The sequence below is a fragment of the Electrophorus electricus genome, chromosome 6, assembly GCF_013358815.1.
Source record: "Electrophorus electricus isolate fEleEle1 chromosome 6, fEleEle1.pri, whole genome shotgun sequence".
NCBI classification, from domain to species: domain Eukaryota; kingdom Metazoa; phylum Chordata; class Actinopteri; order Gymnotiformes; family Gymnotidae; genus Electrophorus; species Electrophorus electricus.
This window is the reverse complement of record NC_049540.1, coordinates 19804534-19822669: the sequence shown is the minus strand read 5'-3', so window position 1 is coordinate 19822669 and position 18136 is coordinate 19804534. Positions and strand designations below refer to the sequence as shown.

Here is an 18136-nt window from a genome sequence, read left to right as displayed (position 1 = left end):
AGAAAGCCAGCCATCTGTATGTGTGTGTGTGTGTGTGTCAGTAGGAATAATATCATTTTCCCTCTGCTCACACCTGACCCTGCCTCATTCGCCGATGAAATTTGAGAAAAGGTGCAGGACCTCTGCCAAAATGCCCTGTGAGCAAGCATATTTGCGTTTGTGTGTATCTATGTGTGTGTGTCTGTGTGTGTGTGTGTGTGTGTGTGTGTCTGTGAGATAGAGAGAGAGAGACAGAGAGAGAGACAGAGAGAGAGAGAGAGAGAGACAGAGAGAGAGAGAGAGAGAGAGAGAGAGAGAGAGAGAGAGAGAGAGTAAACCAATGAAGCCCTGTGACACACACACACACACACACACACACACACACACACACACGCAGACTGACAGATGGATGGCACTTCAACTAGAGGCTGTTTAAGAATCTGCGAGTGATCAGGGAAGAGTGGACACCGGGAGAAAAAGAGAACGACTGACAGACAGCAGAGACGAGAAAATAACGGTGTAAAAGGTGGCAGATCCTGCAGCACCTCTCAGCTTTGTGCTAGTTAATCACTGTGATCTGAAAGCACTGCCCTCTGGGGCTCGTCCGTACGAGCACCATCCACCTCACTCACGGAAGGGTGATAGCCAATACCACAGACGTTTGCAGGGTTGCTGGAAATGCAACAAAATGAGACAGTTGATAGCTATAATTAGTGCCAGCCCTCATTAGACCTAATGGAGAGGTATTAGGTAACGACTGTAGTGGGTAGAGGTGGTGATAAAGAGTCTAATAGGGCATTGGAGCGCTTCCTGTTTGTCTCCTTACATGCTCAGTCATTAAAGTTGCCTGGCAACGTTGAGAATGAGACAAAATGTTCTTAAGGACACCTTGCTGACCTCAGTCTGGACCATATGGACTACACTACCCTACTCTTCTCTCTCTTTCTCTCTTGCACACACACACACACACACACGCGCAACTGCACACCCTCGCCCCGGAGTCATGTAACAGCTCTTTAACCTAACACATAAGCGACAATTAGCAGCAACATGTGACACTCCTTATTTTCACAGATTTTTCCTGTTTATCCTCTCACGCTGTCTGTCTCTGAGGTGTGCTCACACTGCAAACACACACACGCACGCACGCACACACACACACACACACTTATGCATACACGCAGACACATGCACACCCACCCACCCACATGCACACACACGCACGACGTTAACGGGCAGAGCAGAGGCCTCTCATTAGCGCGGATGTCTCTAGCCCCCCTGCAGGACGCCGGCCCAGCTCTGCCGGCCCCCGCCGGCTCTCCGCCCGCCAAGCAGGTCGCTAATTGATGAGCACTAGGCCGAAGTGCCAGCAAATCATTAGGACCCAGTTAATAATGCAGCAAGGTCTCCCTGCCCAGCTCGTCTTCTGCTAAGCGACAGAGCGACGGCACAGAAACCCGGGGCACGCGTGGAGCGCCGAGACGGGCTGGCCCGCAGGGGGCAGGGAGTACAGGGGACAGAGGAAGAGTGGAAACATGGGGTTTTGGAGTAGGGCAGGAATAGCAGTGGAGAGAAGACAGGATGTTGTGCAAAGGGTTGAAAGAGAAAAACAGTTACATCAATCAACCGCGGAGATGCAGACTGCTTCAAAAAGCGCAGCCCATTCACGGTTCACCGCGAGTCCAGTCTTGCCTATGGATCCAGGGCACTTCAATCCTTCGGGTGAAACGCTGTGTCATGCGCGTGGAATTTGCCCTGTTGGAGCAGCTGTCAGGCAGAGGGATGCGTGTTCGTCAGCATGTCTCTCACTCAGAGACATGCATGCCCACTGTGTTACTGTTCAGCCCTGCCGCGTGCTACACTGAGGTTGCGGCGGTGCCAATTTCAGCGCTAGCTGGTTTGTTGTCTCACTGAGATGACACGATGGGCCGGATTAAAGCAACACACAGTGCCGTAGCAAGTTTTTGAGAGCCACGGCGGCTTGCAAAAACTTGCGCTGGCGGCATCGTAGACTAACAGGTGTGAAAGGTAATTCCAGAAATCCAACACTGAGCTACCTCGTCCCGGAGTGTGATTCGGAGGTGACGATGAACCAGAAAGTGATGGAGCTGAAGGACATCGCTTGTTAAAATGTATCTGGGGAGAGCGGAGGAAAGACCAGTGTGCAGGTCCGAGGAACTTACGATGTTCATGAGGGTCAGCAGGTACTTCTGGATGTGCTCGCGGCCGTGGAAGTCCACCACGGAGCAGTCCACGCCCAGGAGCACCTCGATGTTTAAGTTCTCATCTTGGGATGACTGCCTGCGCACCCGTCTGCTGGCGTTGGCTTTGGCCCCGAACTGGCTGGAGATTGCCTCTGCTCCGACCAGACCGCCCAGGAACGAACCTGGAGAGATGCGCACGTGGACACACACATCACCCGCCCGTCAGACAGAGTCCAAAACACCTTTTGACAGGACTGATGTCATGTTCCGAAACATCCACGCGAATGACTTCAAACTGGCTGGCGTGTAACTGAAGCACGAGGCAAGGCGAGTGAAGAGAAGCAAGCTTAACGTATTACGATAATGCGATATATACAGCATGTCAACACACTTGCACCGGCTGAGCGGTCATCTAAACAGAGGTGAACTCTTTCAAGCTTGATTTTTTTGCTGATCCTCTCTCTCTCAGATACTTGATACATGAACAGAAGAAACTCTTGCTCAACACTTCTCCCTCTCTGCCAAAAAATCATACTTAAACAGATTAGCACGCATGAATTTAAAAAAACAAACCAGCCGTCCCTGACGATGGAGGACCAGAGAGAAACTAAAGTACAAAACCGGACGAGGGAAGCCTGGACAAGGGGACTGTAGCGCTCCACTGATGTGCTTGGCCCTAGACCGGCTCCACGGTGAAGCATGTGGGAGTGTATGGGAGAAACAGCTGCGATGCAGTTACCTGAGAGGGCCCACGGTCTGGGGCCGTTCTAGCTCCGGCCATCTAATGCACTTACCTGACCCTGACCTCCATTAAGCCTCTCTGTTAGAAGAGTGCTATAAACCAAGAAATTCTCGTAAAAGATGACCACGTGCTGCGATGAAAACGACGTATGTCGACAATCTGACTGCATTTGCGAGCGGCTGAATCCCAGCTCCAAAACAAGCAGTTGAAGGAGGTTCATTATATCAACCCATATCGCACAGAGCTCAATGAGCCATTCAGTTAAGCTTTCGCAAACTCTGATAAAACCTGGAAACTGCATGCAGTGAAGTCCCAGATGGCTTACTCCATGTGTACTCAGAATATGCTGTAAATAACAGAAGGCTTTAATAATACTGTACCAATATATATCATTACATTTTTGGAACTAGTTGCAATAGCCACAGTAAATCCCAATCATTTCAAAATTTCCACACAAATTAAGATTTTAAAAAAAAAAAAAAAAAAGAAGACAGAAAACAGGGTTTGAGACTTTTTCAGATGTTTCATTATGTCTATCTGCACTGAGTTTCCCGTTATTTAGAATGACATTTATCTGGATTTTTGCAGGCTTAATAACCCAGATTGGCTGTAGTCCAGTCCTCACTGGACTACATTTAAACAACGTGAGATTCTGAATTCACATGAAGGGGAACAGTCCTGTTAATAAGGTATTGAAAAAATAGTGAACCTGTTCTGTAGTGATCTCGGGCGTTTCTGTTGGTGAGAAGTTCCCATAGTGTGGATCTAGACGTTAGCATTATCCCCACCAGCGGATACACCACATGCCCAAGAGTGCGCACATTAAAAGAAGAAATATTTGACCTTAATAATCACAGGGAAGCAACTAATTCAACATATAACCTGATCCATGCTTGCAGTATGAACCTTTAATAACTTAACAGATCATTTGCAGAAAACATTGTAACAGGATTCTTCAGGTTCTGTGTGCAGAACTCCCACGGCAGGGGAGACTGTGCTCACACCCCGGCGAACAATGCGAGAAGGCGGCTAGCACCTCATGAATAAAAGCATCATAACTGGAACCTTTCTGGAATGAATCAGCACTTGGATTTTCACAACCGGTCCTCATACATTTCCAACTGTGTGAGCTTTTTAGCATGCACGCTCAGGGGCACGCCGTTTAGCGTAGTTTAGACCGATGTTCAAACCCGCTCGGCTCCCTTGCTCGAACGGAGCCGGGGTCGATTTGACGCCGAGGAGGGGATAACAAATCAGCCGTGCCTCCCGAGTGTAGGGCTTTGGGGGTCGTTTATGTAAATGCAGTCCATAAATGCAGTTAAGAGTGAGATGTTTTCTGCTAAGGATGCTAACGCGAGGAGAGGTGAGGCAGGGATAAAGGACAGAGTGAGGACACTTCCCCACAATTCCCCACAACTCCAGTTCCAGATTTATGGGCTCCTCTGCAATAGATCAGCCTATGACGGGCTGTGGCCGGCCTTGCGTTGAAACAGTGCGGTTCAAATCAGGTCATCGCTAAGCAGACCTATTACAAAGAAGCATGTTGAAGTGTTTAAATAAAACTGTGCAGGGTAAACTAGGGAAAAGATGTGCTGTTTAACTGAATAGGCGGATACCCCTCTGATAGACATGAGTCATCTGTTTGCTTCTTTCTGATCTCTGCGCATACCTCCCTTATTACTCGTGGGTCCCAGCAGAGCCCTGAACCTCACAAATTGCTAATTTAGAGCATCGTGCAAAACTGCAAGGCCATGCTCTATTAACAGCAAGACATTAGCGTGAATCTGACCTCTCCCCGTAGTTCACGGCAGAGACAAGTGTAAGAACTTCACCGGGGTTTAAAGGTTAAAGCCATGACTCGGAACACCTGACAGTGTCAGCGGTTTATCTGCCCTGGCCTGCAATCCACAGGGAACACGCAGAACAAAAAGCAATCTGCTTGCAAGACCCAGCATGCAATGGGAGACAAGGCAGTGGTTTGGCCGATTCTGTGATGCGCGATGCGCTCAGTCTAAATAACTGATCACAGAACATTAAACATCAGAAGTCTCTCTTCCCACATGCCACATGCAAGGGTATCCGGTTCCCCGAGGCCTATGGCCGCCACCACCACCATCGGTCCACAGTCAACCGGGGATCACGATGTCAGCGGACATCCACTTAAACGCCGCGCTCATCGTATTTCAAGGGTAAAAGGCTTCCGTGCTCTGCCGTGTACTCGGGGAAAGTGTAAAAATAGAGCGCTACAGGACGGGCAGACTTGCGTCCTGACACGCTGCGCTGAAACAGAGGCTGCGTCTTTGTTCAGCTCAGTTCAGGTTCAGTGAACTCGGGCTTCGCTTCCTGAATGCGTTCGAAGCAATATTCGCTTCTCGGCCGCGATTGATGGGGTGGCATTTTTCTACAGCAGTGATGAATTAGCATTTAAAATAAAGGAGAGAGGAAAAAAAAGAAGGAAAAGGAACACATGGTGTTCCACAAACAGAACGCAGGGGTGTGCTCAACTTGACATTCTTAATGATGTGATTCCATTGCTGTCTTGGTAACTAATACACGTGTAAATATGCATGGACATTTTATTAAGCGGGTGAGTTTATGCTTGAGAGAATATTCTCACACCTGACATCCCAAACCAGCAGATATATCAACCACCTGTAAGAAATGATGTGCGCAACAGCCACAAATAGCGTGCAGTTCGAGACCAAGCCCATAATATTTACACAAACAACATCACATGAGAGGGAGTTATGTTACTGAATATTAGCATGGCTACGATTACAACCACACTGACATTAAGTATAACAGCACAATTTCGAGTGTGGCATTACTTGTGTACAACAGTAGATTTATTAGTTCACAGTAATAACTGACACCACATTATGATTCGCTTTTTTATTTAATAATATTTGGCTCCGCCAACACAAATAGTTCCACAACTTGACTGGGACTGGACCGTTGCCAAGCGACACAAACATTTTCCTGCACATTGGTTGATATTTTGTCTATTCTATTAGTATTTTACTCTATGATGGCCTAGAATCCTTTGCCAGTCTGTTGACTCTAGCAACGCTTAGATAATAGTGTCTTGTGTCTGTTTACTGTATATATAGTTATTATTGGTGTCTTATTGGCTAGATTTACAGTTAGTCCACTTATCTGCTTATTTTCAACCACAATAGGATCTGGTCTTTGTATTTGTTGTCATGAAGCCCATTAAAATACCTTGTGAGCTGAATCATATACATTATATATATTATATGTATGTGCACTAATTATAGTTCTGTATACATTAATCCAGTAATGCTAACTTTAATAAACAAAATAAGGAATTAGTTAGGCATGCACTGATTCTACAGTTGTATTTGTTGATTTTTTTTAAAGATACAATTTATAGCTTATCTGGCATGTCCCTAAATGCATGTCTTCAAATAAGATGGAGTCATTAGTCTAAGCTTTTAAAGTATCTGCCAGTAACAAGTCAGACAGAGGTGAAACAGTACTTGTAGCACAGCTACAAATACGAATGTGTTAAAAGCACTTAGTGAGTTTTGGCTTTATTTAGCTGATCATTTGCTGAAATGAGGATAAATCCAAGAGACAAAGGAAACACACGTCTATATTTATTAGACAGGAAAATGAAAACTGTGAGTGATCAAGGCGGGTCAGCCAAGCACACGGACAGGTCACAGAGCTCTGATTGGTTCACACTGGAAACCTCAGAGGGTGGTAGTATAAGACCACCCAGCAGCTCACAGTCCACCATACACAGGAGACACGCAGCCCCCATGTTTCCCATTTAGATCTTCGCCATCATGGTCGTGACGAGCAAGCTCACGTAATAGCTCCAAATAGATGGTATGGCAGATCATCAGCTTCTCCTTGGACTTCTTAGCGAAACAACTCAGATAACTCAAATATGTCTGAAAATTCAAATGAATTTTCAACCTCCCCAGTCTCGAGCTGCTCTGGACACAAAGGAGTGGGTTGGTTGTTTTTTTTGGCCCACAGAAGCAGGGGGTGAAGGGCCAGAGTTACAGGTTACGGTGCCATTAATGGCCATGACCCAGGACATCAGCTCTCGCTCACTCTCAGACCGGAAGTAGAAATGTCTCATATCTGCCGTCCTCAGGCACAGCACATTGGGCCTCTTTTTGTGATCCTCAGCGTGGAAAGCTGTGGCATTGTGCAGTCTGATGGAATTCTTGCGATACGTCTCAGACAAGCCTTCCTTGGGGTTGTATGGCTCCTTCTGCAGAAACAGGGCTATGCCTTTCAGAATGGCATAAAATGGCTTCCATGCCCTCTGTCCCTTTCTTCTTCTCTTGCCGTTCTTGTCTGTGAGCCTTTTACGGATCAGGTAGCCAGTTTTATGAACAGCATTGCAGTTGTTGACAGTGGCTGAGTGCTGTGCAGAGCTGCAGCAGACATCTGTGGACACAGAAGTGTCTGTCTTGCCTGGGACCAAATTTTCACAGTCATCATCATCTTTGCTGCATTCCAGTTTCTTTTTTCTGATTGAATGATACAGTTGTTTGGACAGCTTCTCAGGAAACAAGACCACTGTCCACCCTCCTCAGATTTCTCAAGAAGTCCTTACAGGACATTTCTTATGCCACCATAGTGACCATGGAGGTCAGTATTGAGCAGCATCATGGCACAGGTCATGAAGTGCACCACATCCACAGAGGCTACAGCTGTTGGATTGCAATGGTGGTACCGCTCAAAGAAACGAGTCAGAATGCGTTCCTGGAGCTTCTTCACTCTTCTGTGTTGGTTTTGGCATGCATTCCAAAACTAAGTCCAGTTTTTCACTTTCTTTATTCTTAATTATTTCCAAGACTCTGGTCAACAACACTGTCAAAGCTTTGTTGGGCTGCTTATCTGGGTAAGACTGTAGCCTGCCTCCACTCCTTTCCATGTCAAACAATCCTACAATTTCACCTGTCAGTGGTTGTCTTTTTCCCATCTCCCTTTTGGTCTCTCTCATTCTCTGGTTTATCCTGTTCTTGTTCACAGCTTCCAGCCATATCCTCTTTCTTCCAATATTTTATGCCTCTGCTTGTCTGGGCATTCCTTTGTTCTTCTTCTACTCCTTCCATGGACAGTTCCAGATATAGTAGCCCAGTTGCTTTGCAGTGGGTCAAACAGCTGATTGGTTTAGCAGCCACTATGGTGAGTAATCTCTATGTGATTGGAATGTTATCTATGGCACGTGAAATTCTAACAAATGATTTTTGTTCAGTAAAAGCATTTTGGACATATTTGTCTTCTTCAATAAAAATCTAAAGACCTTGCTTCTTTTCCAGCATTCAGGTTTTAAATTCACAATTGGTTGTACTCCACTTAAAATTTGTCGACAATATTTTTATTGTCCATGTTGTCAATAATGGGAAATAATTGTTTCTAGTCAGAATATAAGTTTCTACTCATGTAAGCTAGGGTGTTTCATTATCTGATCAAAATATGATGACCACTGCTCTCTGTGGACAATCTAACAATGCACTGCAGTTCTGCAAGAGATATAATAATCAATTATAATTCAAAGAAACCAAGAGAAGACTTTCTGATCGTTTGAACACTTTGGACCATCGAAATTAAGGAATTGCAAGGCCATTGCATTGATGAAGTATATGTTTATATTTCTAGTTGTTGCTATGGCAGCAGTGAAGTTAGAGAGCTTAAGGGGAAAAAATATCTACATAACCCAGGTTTGAAAGCTATGTTTTCTGTATAGTGTAAAATGTCCATTTTCCCTTACTGGTTAGCTCATATGGTGATTTTGGGGGACGTTCGAACTGTGACAAGACTCACATTGCATGTTCTCCTGGCACATACGATAGTCAGCACAAAAGTGATATAAACCAGAACAAAGTTGTCATCACAGTTTGAATGAATAACTTTAATCTGGATGAAGTAAATTCTAAAATTCAAATAGTTTTGCAGTTTCGGTGTGGATGATGGGTACTGGCTCTCCCTGGGAAATCGAAGTGTTTACACTACAGTGTTTTAGTCTTTTCATTTAAGATTCCACTGCCATATTTGAACCACAAATTTACAACAAATTTAGAAACATGCACACTTCAGAAATATTACTCATTATTTGATTCATTTTCCATTAATAAAGTTAGAAAAATCTGAGAAAATATTAACTTGATATTACATGAGTATGTATATATATGACTCCATACAGTAAATCTGACTTTTGAGGTGATCCAGGAAGATTACTGGCCAGATGGATGCACAGACACTGGCTTTAGGAGTAAAAACAAAATGCATAACTTGGCATTTTCAGCAGGCCTGGCAGATGTAACTGTTCAAGCAACAGCCTCTGAAAATCAACATGGAACAAATCTGAAAAAATAAACTGCTGCTGGTCTATAAGAACAAAGAAAAAAGCTAGCAGTGGCTCAGGAATTGACAGCAACAGTGAGGTTCTCAGCAGCTGAGTAGAGCTAGGCTCCAACAAACACCACTGCATCCATCCTCACATTAATCAACTGGGTTTTTGTTTTGTCTATAAAAATAACTCTGCAGACAGTTTTTTTTTAGTACGTATGCTATTATGCAAAACCATTTTGCGCTTGCTTTAAAGAATGGAATTTTGTGGAATAAGGCAAATTTTAGCACTACCACTCCCAGTGTAAACAGTTCAGAATTGCCGACCAGTGTAATAGGATAAATTCTCTGGAACAGAGTCTTTAAAAAGGGGGGGTGAGGGGGGGAAGATCCACTGATCTCTATTACAAGTCAGTGGGAAGCACCCATAAAATATTCAGATTATGTACAAAGGGTTGTATATGGCACCTCTTCTCTAAGAGTGTATGAACAGGTTTTTAAAATAATTTAATATTTGAACTAAATGAAGCAATTCACACTTTCAAATACAAACTCTAAGAACCAAGCCGTATTGTTAATTTAATGACCAATATCATACCTCTTTCTCCTGTAAGCTTTGTTCCTCTGTCAGCATCTTTACAGGCTTCATCAAAAACAACTGCAGTGGTAAACAAAATGTGTATTGTGTCTGTATTTGTCGGGGGGGCTCTTTAAATGAAGCTCTGGGGGACGGACGGACATGAGGGGACATGTCACAAATAGAAACACAGGCCATTCTTAAAACACACAAATGTAATTCAGTAAGAATGCATATTATTGAACCTCTTTATTCCAGATCTCAAGCAGGAAAATACATCTCTTACACACCATCTTAATAGCATACATTCCTGGAGCTCTTGACAGAACGTAAGTATATGATGTGTGCACCAGAGTTTGCGTTTTGAAGTTGAACTCACGCACCACACCCACAGACACACAGTGCACATACTGCAGGCTAAGTGGGAGTGTGGAGCGCACCTCTCCATCCACTATGAACCATGAATCTTTTGAGCTGATTTTCAAAGCCATTCAATAAAACCCGCTCCATGACTTCAGTCTTTATGACGCGCACGGACACCCCCCAATTGGATGCTCCGCGCCAAAACACAGGGCCAGGAAAATAATTGTAATCACTGTCTTTTGTGCAAGAACGCCAGTGATTACAGTGCCGAACTCTGCAGCCCGCTCTGGAGAAGCAAGGCCAGTGGAGTTAGTGGTGCTGAGCGCTACAGCCAGAACTGCAGGGCTGCAGCCACGGTGTGTGCGAGACATTCTGCATGGGAACCATCTGGAGACAGGGCTGAAAAGCAAGAGAGACCGGCAGAGGAGCGGAGAGACAGGCAGAGGAGCGGAGAGACGGGCAGAGGAGCGGAGAGACGGGCAGAGGAGCGGAGAGACGGGCAGAGGAGCGGAGAGACGGGCAGAGGAGCAGAGAGACGGGCAGAGGAGCATTTCTGGAGGAAGTCCACACTCCTGCAAAACACCCCACCATGCCAAAGGCGATTAGTAAGCAGAACAACTCTAGTGTTGTTGCGAGGCTGGGAGATATTTCAATGAAAACCATATGCATCTCACTCACACCCACACAAGCTCATATGGACAGGAATGACATTCATTTCAAGAATCTGACTTCTTGTTCTAAGGTTTTTTGATCTATGGTTTATTTATCACTTTCTCAGAGACTGATATTTATGATGGAGACATGTGACAACTCATGACATTTTCCACTACGTACTAATTGTCTGCCCTAAATCCGAAAGTGGATTTATAGACTATAAGGAAACCTATACTACATTACTACATACACTATGCCTTTACTACATAGTTTATATTATATTGCTACATACCTTACACATATTCTTCATTACTAAATACACTATGTCTATACTACATAGCTTATACTACATTACTAGAGACACTACACCTATACTACATAGCCTATAATACATTACTAGATACACTATGCTTATAGTACATAGGCATAGTGTATCTATACTACATTACTAGATACACTATGCATAGCCTATACTACATTTCTAGCTACACTACTATACTTCATAGACTGTACTACATTACTAGATACACTACTATACTTCATAGACTGTACTACATTACTAGATACACTATGCCTATACTACATTGCATATACTACACAGCCTGTATTGTTAATAGATACTCTACACCTATATTACATAGTAAATATTATGCTACTAAATCCACTCTACCTGTTCTACATAGGCTACACCACACATTAGATTACTAGATACTTTACACCTATACTACATAACCTATGTTGTTACTAGATACACTACATATACTATATACTATGCCTATATAGTCTATACTAGATTACTAGATATAATACATATACTATATTACATAGCCTATATTTCATTACTAGGTACCCTACACCTATACTACATTCATTTTTTACAACTTAATTGAGGGTTAAGTGTCTTACTCAGCAGCCTAACAGTGGTAACTTAGCAGTGGTGGGGCTTGAACAGTCAACCTTGTGATTACTATTCAAGTACATTAACCACTGAGCTACCACAATACACAGCCTATAACACATTATTAAATACACTACATATTTTCTTACTTTCATAGCCTATATTTCATTACATCACTATTTCCTTCACATTACATATTTAACCATTTGAATTCTCCATGTTACATATTTTATCCACACAATACATATGTAACCCTCCAAAATATCAAAAAGTAAGGGGAAGATAAAAGGCATGCCAGTAAATATATGTCAGACTGTCTACTGAGCTGTGTTCCACAAAATGTTAAAAGAGATGTTATGTGAGGAAGTCAAGGCAGAAGCAGTGAGGATCCAGTTCTGTAGAAGCTAGAGCCTCTTTCGCAGCTTGGAGGATCGGTGGTGAACAGTCCTTTTTTCTGTTCTGCAAGTCAGCTTGCAACCCCCCCAATATACTTTAGCAATATTTCCCCGAGTTTAAACCATGCTGAAAGTGCATCCAGGATTTACAGACATCTGAGGCATGCACAGTAAATTTCACAAAAATTATACATAATCACTCCATTTCAGAATTTGCTTATTTTTTGCTCAAATAATTTAATCTAAATGAGCTATGACTGTAAGTCTTTCCAAGTGTCAAAGGGTGACTGAAGGTCAGGGCGGTAAACAATGCCTGGGAGATAAAGATGCAGCCAAACCACTTGGACGGAAAAGCCTAAACAAAGACGAAGAAAATCCCATTGGTTTCCCTTCAAGGTTTGCTGAGTAATGGCTACGTGTAGGCAGAACACAATGGCATTCTTAAGGCTTGACTTGTCACTGTTCTCATTCTCCCACTCCTCCCCTCCACAAGTTTTACAGTAACTCTGAAGTTTTGCCCTCTTCATGTCTGCCAAGCGGGGCTTAAAATCCCATCAAGTCTGCCACGTAGACACTGGCTTCTTGAGTCCAGGCTTGGCTGCAACACGTCTCTGCTGGATTTCAATATGAGCCTCGGCCATCGCTCACTCACACGCCCACGCGCATACACACGCACGCCCCCTCACAAGAGCGCACGCAGGCTTATAGATATGCATGTCTATGCACACACACACACACACACATTCACAGGCATATGCGTACACACACAGTGGCACAGACGCACATATGTTACATATGTAGCAGCCACAGACTCACTGAGTCAAACCTGGGCTCTCTGCTGAGCCCTCCACACACAACAAGATGTTTTGTTATTGTAAGCCAGAGGAAATGTTATGTCTACTCTGCTATGATACAGATGTTGAGCAGCACAGTACCTCCATGACGCAAAGGCATGCACTGCTCTTCTAGTCTAGTGAGCTAAAGAATAGAACATCTGTATGGCATAATATATATTACTGTCACACATGAAAAAACAAGTGAGATCAATTACTCCAAAAGTGGACTGCTCTTTTTTGGTTTGGACAAAACAGTCCAAAGTCAAGAGATGTTTTTTTCCAAAGGCAAAACATCCACGTATGACTCTCAAAAGCAAGACCATAATTAAAACTATATCTGACTTCATCTAACAACTGCAACAATTATTACACATAATTTGAGATCAGGTCTAAACAGACTTCTTTAATAGCTAATGACATTATCTATTAGCATAATTATGGCTTGTGTTTCTGTGGCGTGTGTGTGTGTGTGTGTGTGTGCGTTTAACTCCAGCTAGCAGGTCTTGCCTACAACAGCCCTCCTTTTGTTTGTACACTTTCCTTCAAGATAAACGACCCAGAAGACTGGACGCAAGTCCAGAGTGACTTCATCGCACCGTGAACCTGTCAACCTCTCTGTCTCAACCCAGCGGGCTGGACTTGGGAATTGCTCATAGAGAGGTTTGACCTCTACCACTCACCCCTCCTCACACACCTCACCCCCACAGTGCACAAAGGAGAGAGAGAGAGAGAGAGAGAGAGAGAGAGAGAGAGAGAGAGAGAGAGAGAGAGAGAGAGAGAGAGAGACAGAGACAGAGAGAGAGAGGGAAATGGAGGGACAGAAAGAGAGAGGGACAGAGAAAAATAAAGAACAACAGAACAACAGAGAGAGAGAGAGAGAGAGAGAGAGAGAGAGAACAAAACAGTGGGGGGAGGGGGCAAGAATGCATGCATGGAAGCACCCCAGCGACCAGAGCACCCCAGCGACCAGAGCACCCCAGCGACCAGAGGCCTGAACTGAACTAAGGTTCAGGGTTGTGATCCATTTGATAATTAAATTGTGAAGGCCGAGAAGAGCCATCTGGCTTATTCAGGAAATCCATCCTGACTGTTGCTGCTGTAACTACTAACCTCTGACTGCTAAGATACTTGAGAAAATCAATATAAATAGATTTGCTAGGGATTAGGCAACACTTCAAATTCCTGAAAACCTTATTGTGGAAGATCACTTCACACGCTTTCAAATGTAAGATTCTCCATGTATCACACTGCCGCACATTACTGCATACAGCTGACTGTAGTGGCACATTCAACAGGACAGTATTCCGCTAATGACCCCTGCAGGAGGAAACAGCCTTCAGTAGAACTGTCAGATGATGACCAGCCCTGACCTCTGGGATGGACGTAGTCCACAGGAGCGGCGGCTGGCTTCTTGATGGCAGAGGAGCGGTAGAGGATGTGATGTCGTCCGGCTCCGCCTTCCTCTTCTCCTGTCACGTCGCCCCCTCTCACCAGCGGCTCGATGAAGAACTCCTCCTGCCCCGCACGGATCATCCCCGCCTGACAGGCAGAGAGAGAGAGAGAGAGAGAGAGAGAGAGAGAGAGAGATAAACATAAAAAAGAAGAAAGGCCAAAGACGAGTAACAGCAAAAAAAAAGAATATTTCATTCACATCTACAAAGCTTGCGCATAAGGTCCATTAAAGGGGAAAGCTACAGGATCTATTTTGGTTTGTCCACTATATCATATTTTCAGTGGCTTCAGTAGAAGCCCTCGGGCAACCTGATCTCAGAATCGATCGGTTCTCTTTCTCCACTTAAATCATGTGTGCAAGCAGCAGCCATCATTAAAACCCAGTGACGCTACCAGCTATGAGCAAACGCAGAGCGATATTAATACGTCCAAAGAAACTGCAGTCCTGCTGCCATTTAAGCTCCCTGTGTTGACACAATTAAAACAAAGCTGGTGGTCAAAGATAGAAAGAGGAAATTCAAGCTGTGAAACGCGATCAATGCTAAATGTGTCTTCTACTGAGAACTCACTGACAGGTCGATATGCTTGACAGTTCCTGCTCAGTTCTCACTGTATCTAGTCGAGGCTGTCTATGTGAATGACACGGCGCTCTCCACTGCCCGCGGCGCCGGTCGCATAACAAGCAGAGAAAAAGAGAACAAGTGAGAGAGAGAGAGAGAGAGAGAGAGAGAGAGAGAGAGAGAGAGAGAGACATGCGCTTATAAGGCTGATCGATCAAATGGCTGAGACGGGACCTATCCGCACGCGGTATCTGCAACTTCTTGGCTTTCTCCCTGGCAGAAACCAGACAATCAGGGAGTCATCCCCTGATCAATATCCATATTAGTTCGGCTATTCAACACGACGCAGTAATGTCAAAGGTTCCTCGAAGGGAACTTGAAGCGCGGCTCTTTAATGTTGTGCCGGTGCTTCCCCGGTCCTCACCGAAGAAGCCCGGCTTATACAGAGAGCCAGGGCCAGGCCGCTGAGGTGGACGTTTAGCTTACTGCCCCCCACCCCCCCCAGAAAGCTGCCCCTGCCTCGTCCCTCGCTTTCAGTCGAGTCTCCTGGGGGTTCATTACGGAGGAAATGCCCGCGCGCTGCATAAATGGACACCTCCGTACCTAGGGATCAGCTGTCACACTCAGTCACAGGTTCCTGGGAAAAGCGCTGACAGAAACGCGAAGTGCAGATTTCTGTCCTCCGCAGAAAAACTCGCCAATTCAGAACTGCCCAGCCTTCTCTGCTGGGGCAGGGAATAAGAGGCTCAAAGTGTGGCCATGCTACTCGCTTTTTAAAGGGTGTAAGTAAGGTGTTGGCCCACAAGACAGGAATATTTTTGCCATCAGTGGACGAAAGCAAAACTTGTGACATACTACAGCATAGCCTTAAAGTCAAAATGTTATTTAATCAAAATTGAATAACTGCCATTACTTTTACGTAATTAATTAATTAATTAATCATCGAGAGTGCGAATTATCTAAACCAATTCTTGTTTCTATCCATTTCTCCTGACTCCTAACCTGGAACCATTAAGGAATCCTCTGTCTTTTTACCTTTATCTACCACATTTGTAGAGTATGTTCAATTATGGACAATAATTGCCTTGTGTTTCCCTGTGTCCCCTGTTAAAATGGACAAATCTGTTGACTCCAAACGCACTTATAAAGTGTCAGGACAGACAAACCAAGGGGATCCATAAACAAGACATGAAATCTATTCGAGCAGGCAAAGACAAACACAGTAGGGCAATCAACGCGAAAAAGAAACGATAGCACAAGGGTCTTAATCAGAAGTCTTATTTATATATATAAGAACACAGGGCAAAGTAAAGGTGGCAATTAGCAGCCAACAGGCAGTAGAATTCGTATTCTGGTGATGACGTACGAGTTGGCTGCGTGGTCGGTTGATCACGGGTGTCTCCAGAAAGGAGCGGCAAATGAGGCAGAATATGATAGCCTGAGGGCAGTTGTCAAACTATTTCATACGTTTCATGTTGTCAACAAGTTTCTCTGTTCTTTTCTAACTACAGGGTAAGATGTCAGAATTTTTGTCTATGGCGTGCAACCTATACACCACAGTAGACGGAGATTAGGTTGAAAAATGATGGATTATTCCTTGACCTGAGCTGCCGTTTCAACACACTGCTAACGTTTTAGTGCACCAGGAATGGAAAACCTATACATTTGACGTGATTTTTTTTTTTAAATTATGCAGTAACTTCACATGTTGGGGGCTTTAGAGATCTAATTCTTTCCATTTGGAAGGCTTAGAGATAGCTCCAGAGCTCCTAATTTGAAAATCAAATCCCATCCAAGAAAGCCACTGCTTGCCTAATGGAAATACCTATCATTTGGCCTTCCAAACAGGCATGAGGAAGTGATCCCGGGTTTTTTTTTTTTAATGTTTTGTTTGTTAGAAGTAGAAAGAGCAGAGTACTCAGCAGAACACTCTGGGGCCATGGCACCATCCCACACCAGTAGACTGGTCCTAGTTTGCTGTACCTGAGAGAACGTTCACTGTTTAGTAACCCTCTTTAAGATAAGGAGTAGTGTGTGTGTGTATGTGTGTGTGTGTGTGTGTGTATGTGTGTGTATGTTATGTTAGTAAATTTGTGCGGTCTTCTGGCTCTTCAATTTGCTCAGATTCTCTGAGACAGGTAAGGGTCTCAGAGAAAAAGCCAAGAAGCATATCTCTGCTAACTGAGATGAGGGACTCTCGTTGTCAAATGCAACAAAGTGCTTCTGCAAGATAGGTCTCAAACTTCTGCTCATCTCACAGAAGGTAATGTGGCATTAGATTACTGTGGAATGATATCCAGATCGCTGGAAAATGTCTTTCTGTACAGTTCCCCTTTTTAGTTAACGCTGTAATGTTAAACATGATTTCACCTAATGCCCTCCCACCTCCCCAAAAATATAACCCCTTACTAGGCAACCTGTGCTGGATGTTTATGTCAGTAATAATAGAACTCAATAGAAATTCAATCTCCCTACTGAATATTACAGCTAATCTGGAGGGGAATACGAACGCCAGAAAAAGTGTGCCTTAGAACGGATGTGACCAAGAGAACCACGCCTTCAAACGTTGGAAATGATCGGGACTGCATTATTCCAACAGGTCGAGCACATTCTGCAAGCGGGAGAGAAACAGGCTGACGAAGTGACAGACAGAGAGAAAGAGAGAAAGACAGACAGATAGAGAGAGAGAGAGAGAGAGAGAGAGAGAGAGAGAGAGAGAGAGTAAGCAGAGCTACATGAGCGAGGTGGAGTGGGTTGTGGCTGGAGAGAGATGTGGGGGAAACATTATTGAATGAGGTGCTGATCTGAGGCCTGTCCTAACACTTTATAAGCAGTGGGCCTTTTCCCTAACTCAGTAGGCCAATGGCGGATGTTGGATGTTTAAAAAAGGAAGCAGGGGCCCGCCCCTCCTCATTGATAAAACTGAGACATGCGTGTCATGATGGACAAATACACACGACTCCGTCATGGTAACTATGACGGACAGAGTTAATCAGTCTAACATACCATGTCAGGTGGTGATATATCATGTCATCACTATTACATGTTGTGAAAAGAACTGTACATGGCAAGAATGTAAAAGAAAAAGAATGACACAAGAGCTGAGAAACAGTCCCCTATGGCTGCTTCTTTCTTTTGAA

At 44.3% G+C, this 18136-nt stretch overlaps 1 protein-coding gene across 1 annotated transcript in view; it reads right to left on the bottom strand.

The window, feature by feature from the left end:
• Positions 1-18136, bottom strand: part of adamts2 (ADAM metallopeptidase with thrombospondin type 1 motif, 2) — a 41482-nt gene that overhangs the window by 15269 nt on the left and 8077 nt on the right. The window contains exons 3-4 of the mRNA XM_035527297.1: positions 14355-14523; positions 2163-2365 (exon numbers count right to left, since the gene is read on the bottom strand). Of these exons, the coding sequence (XP_035383190.1) occupies positions 2163-2365; positions 14355-14523 (372 nt within the window). The remainder of the gene's footprint in view (positions 1-2162; positions 2366-14354; positions 14524-18136) is intronic.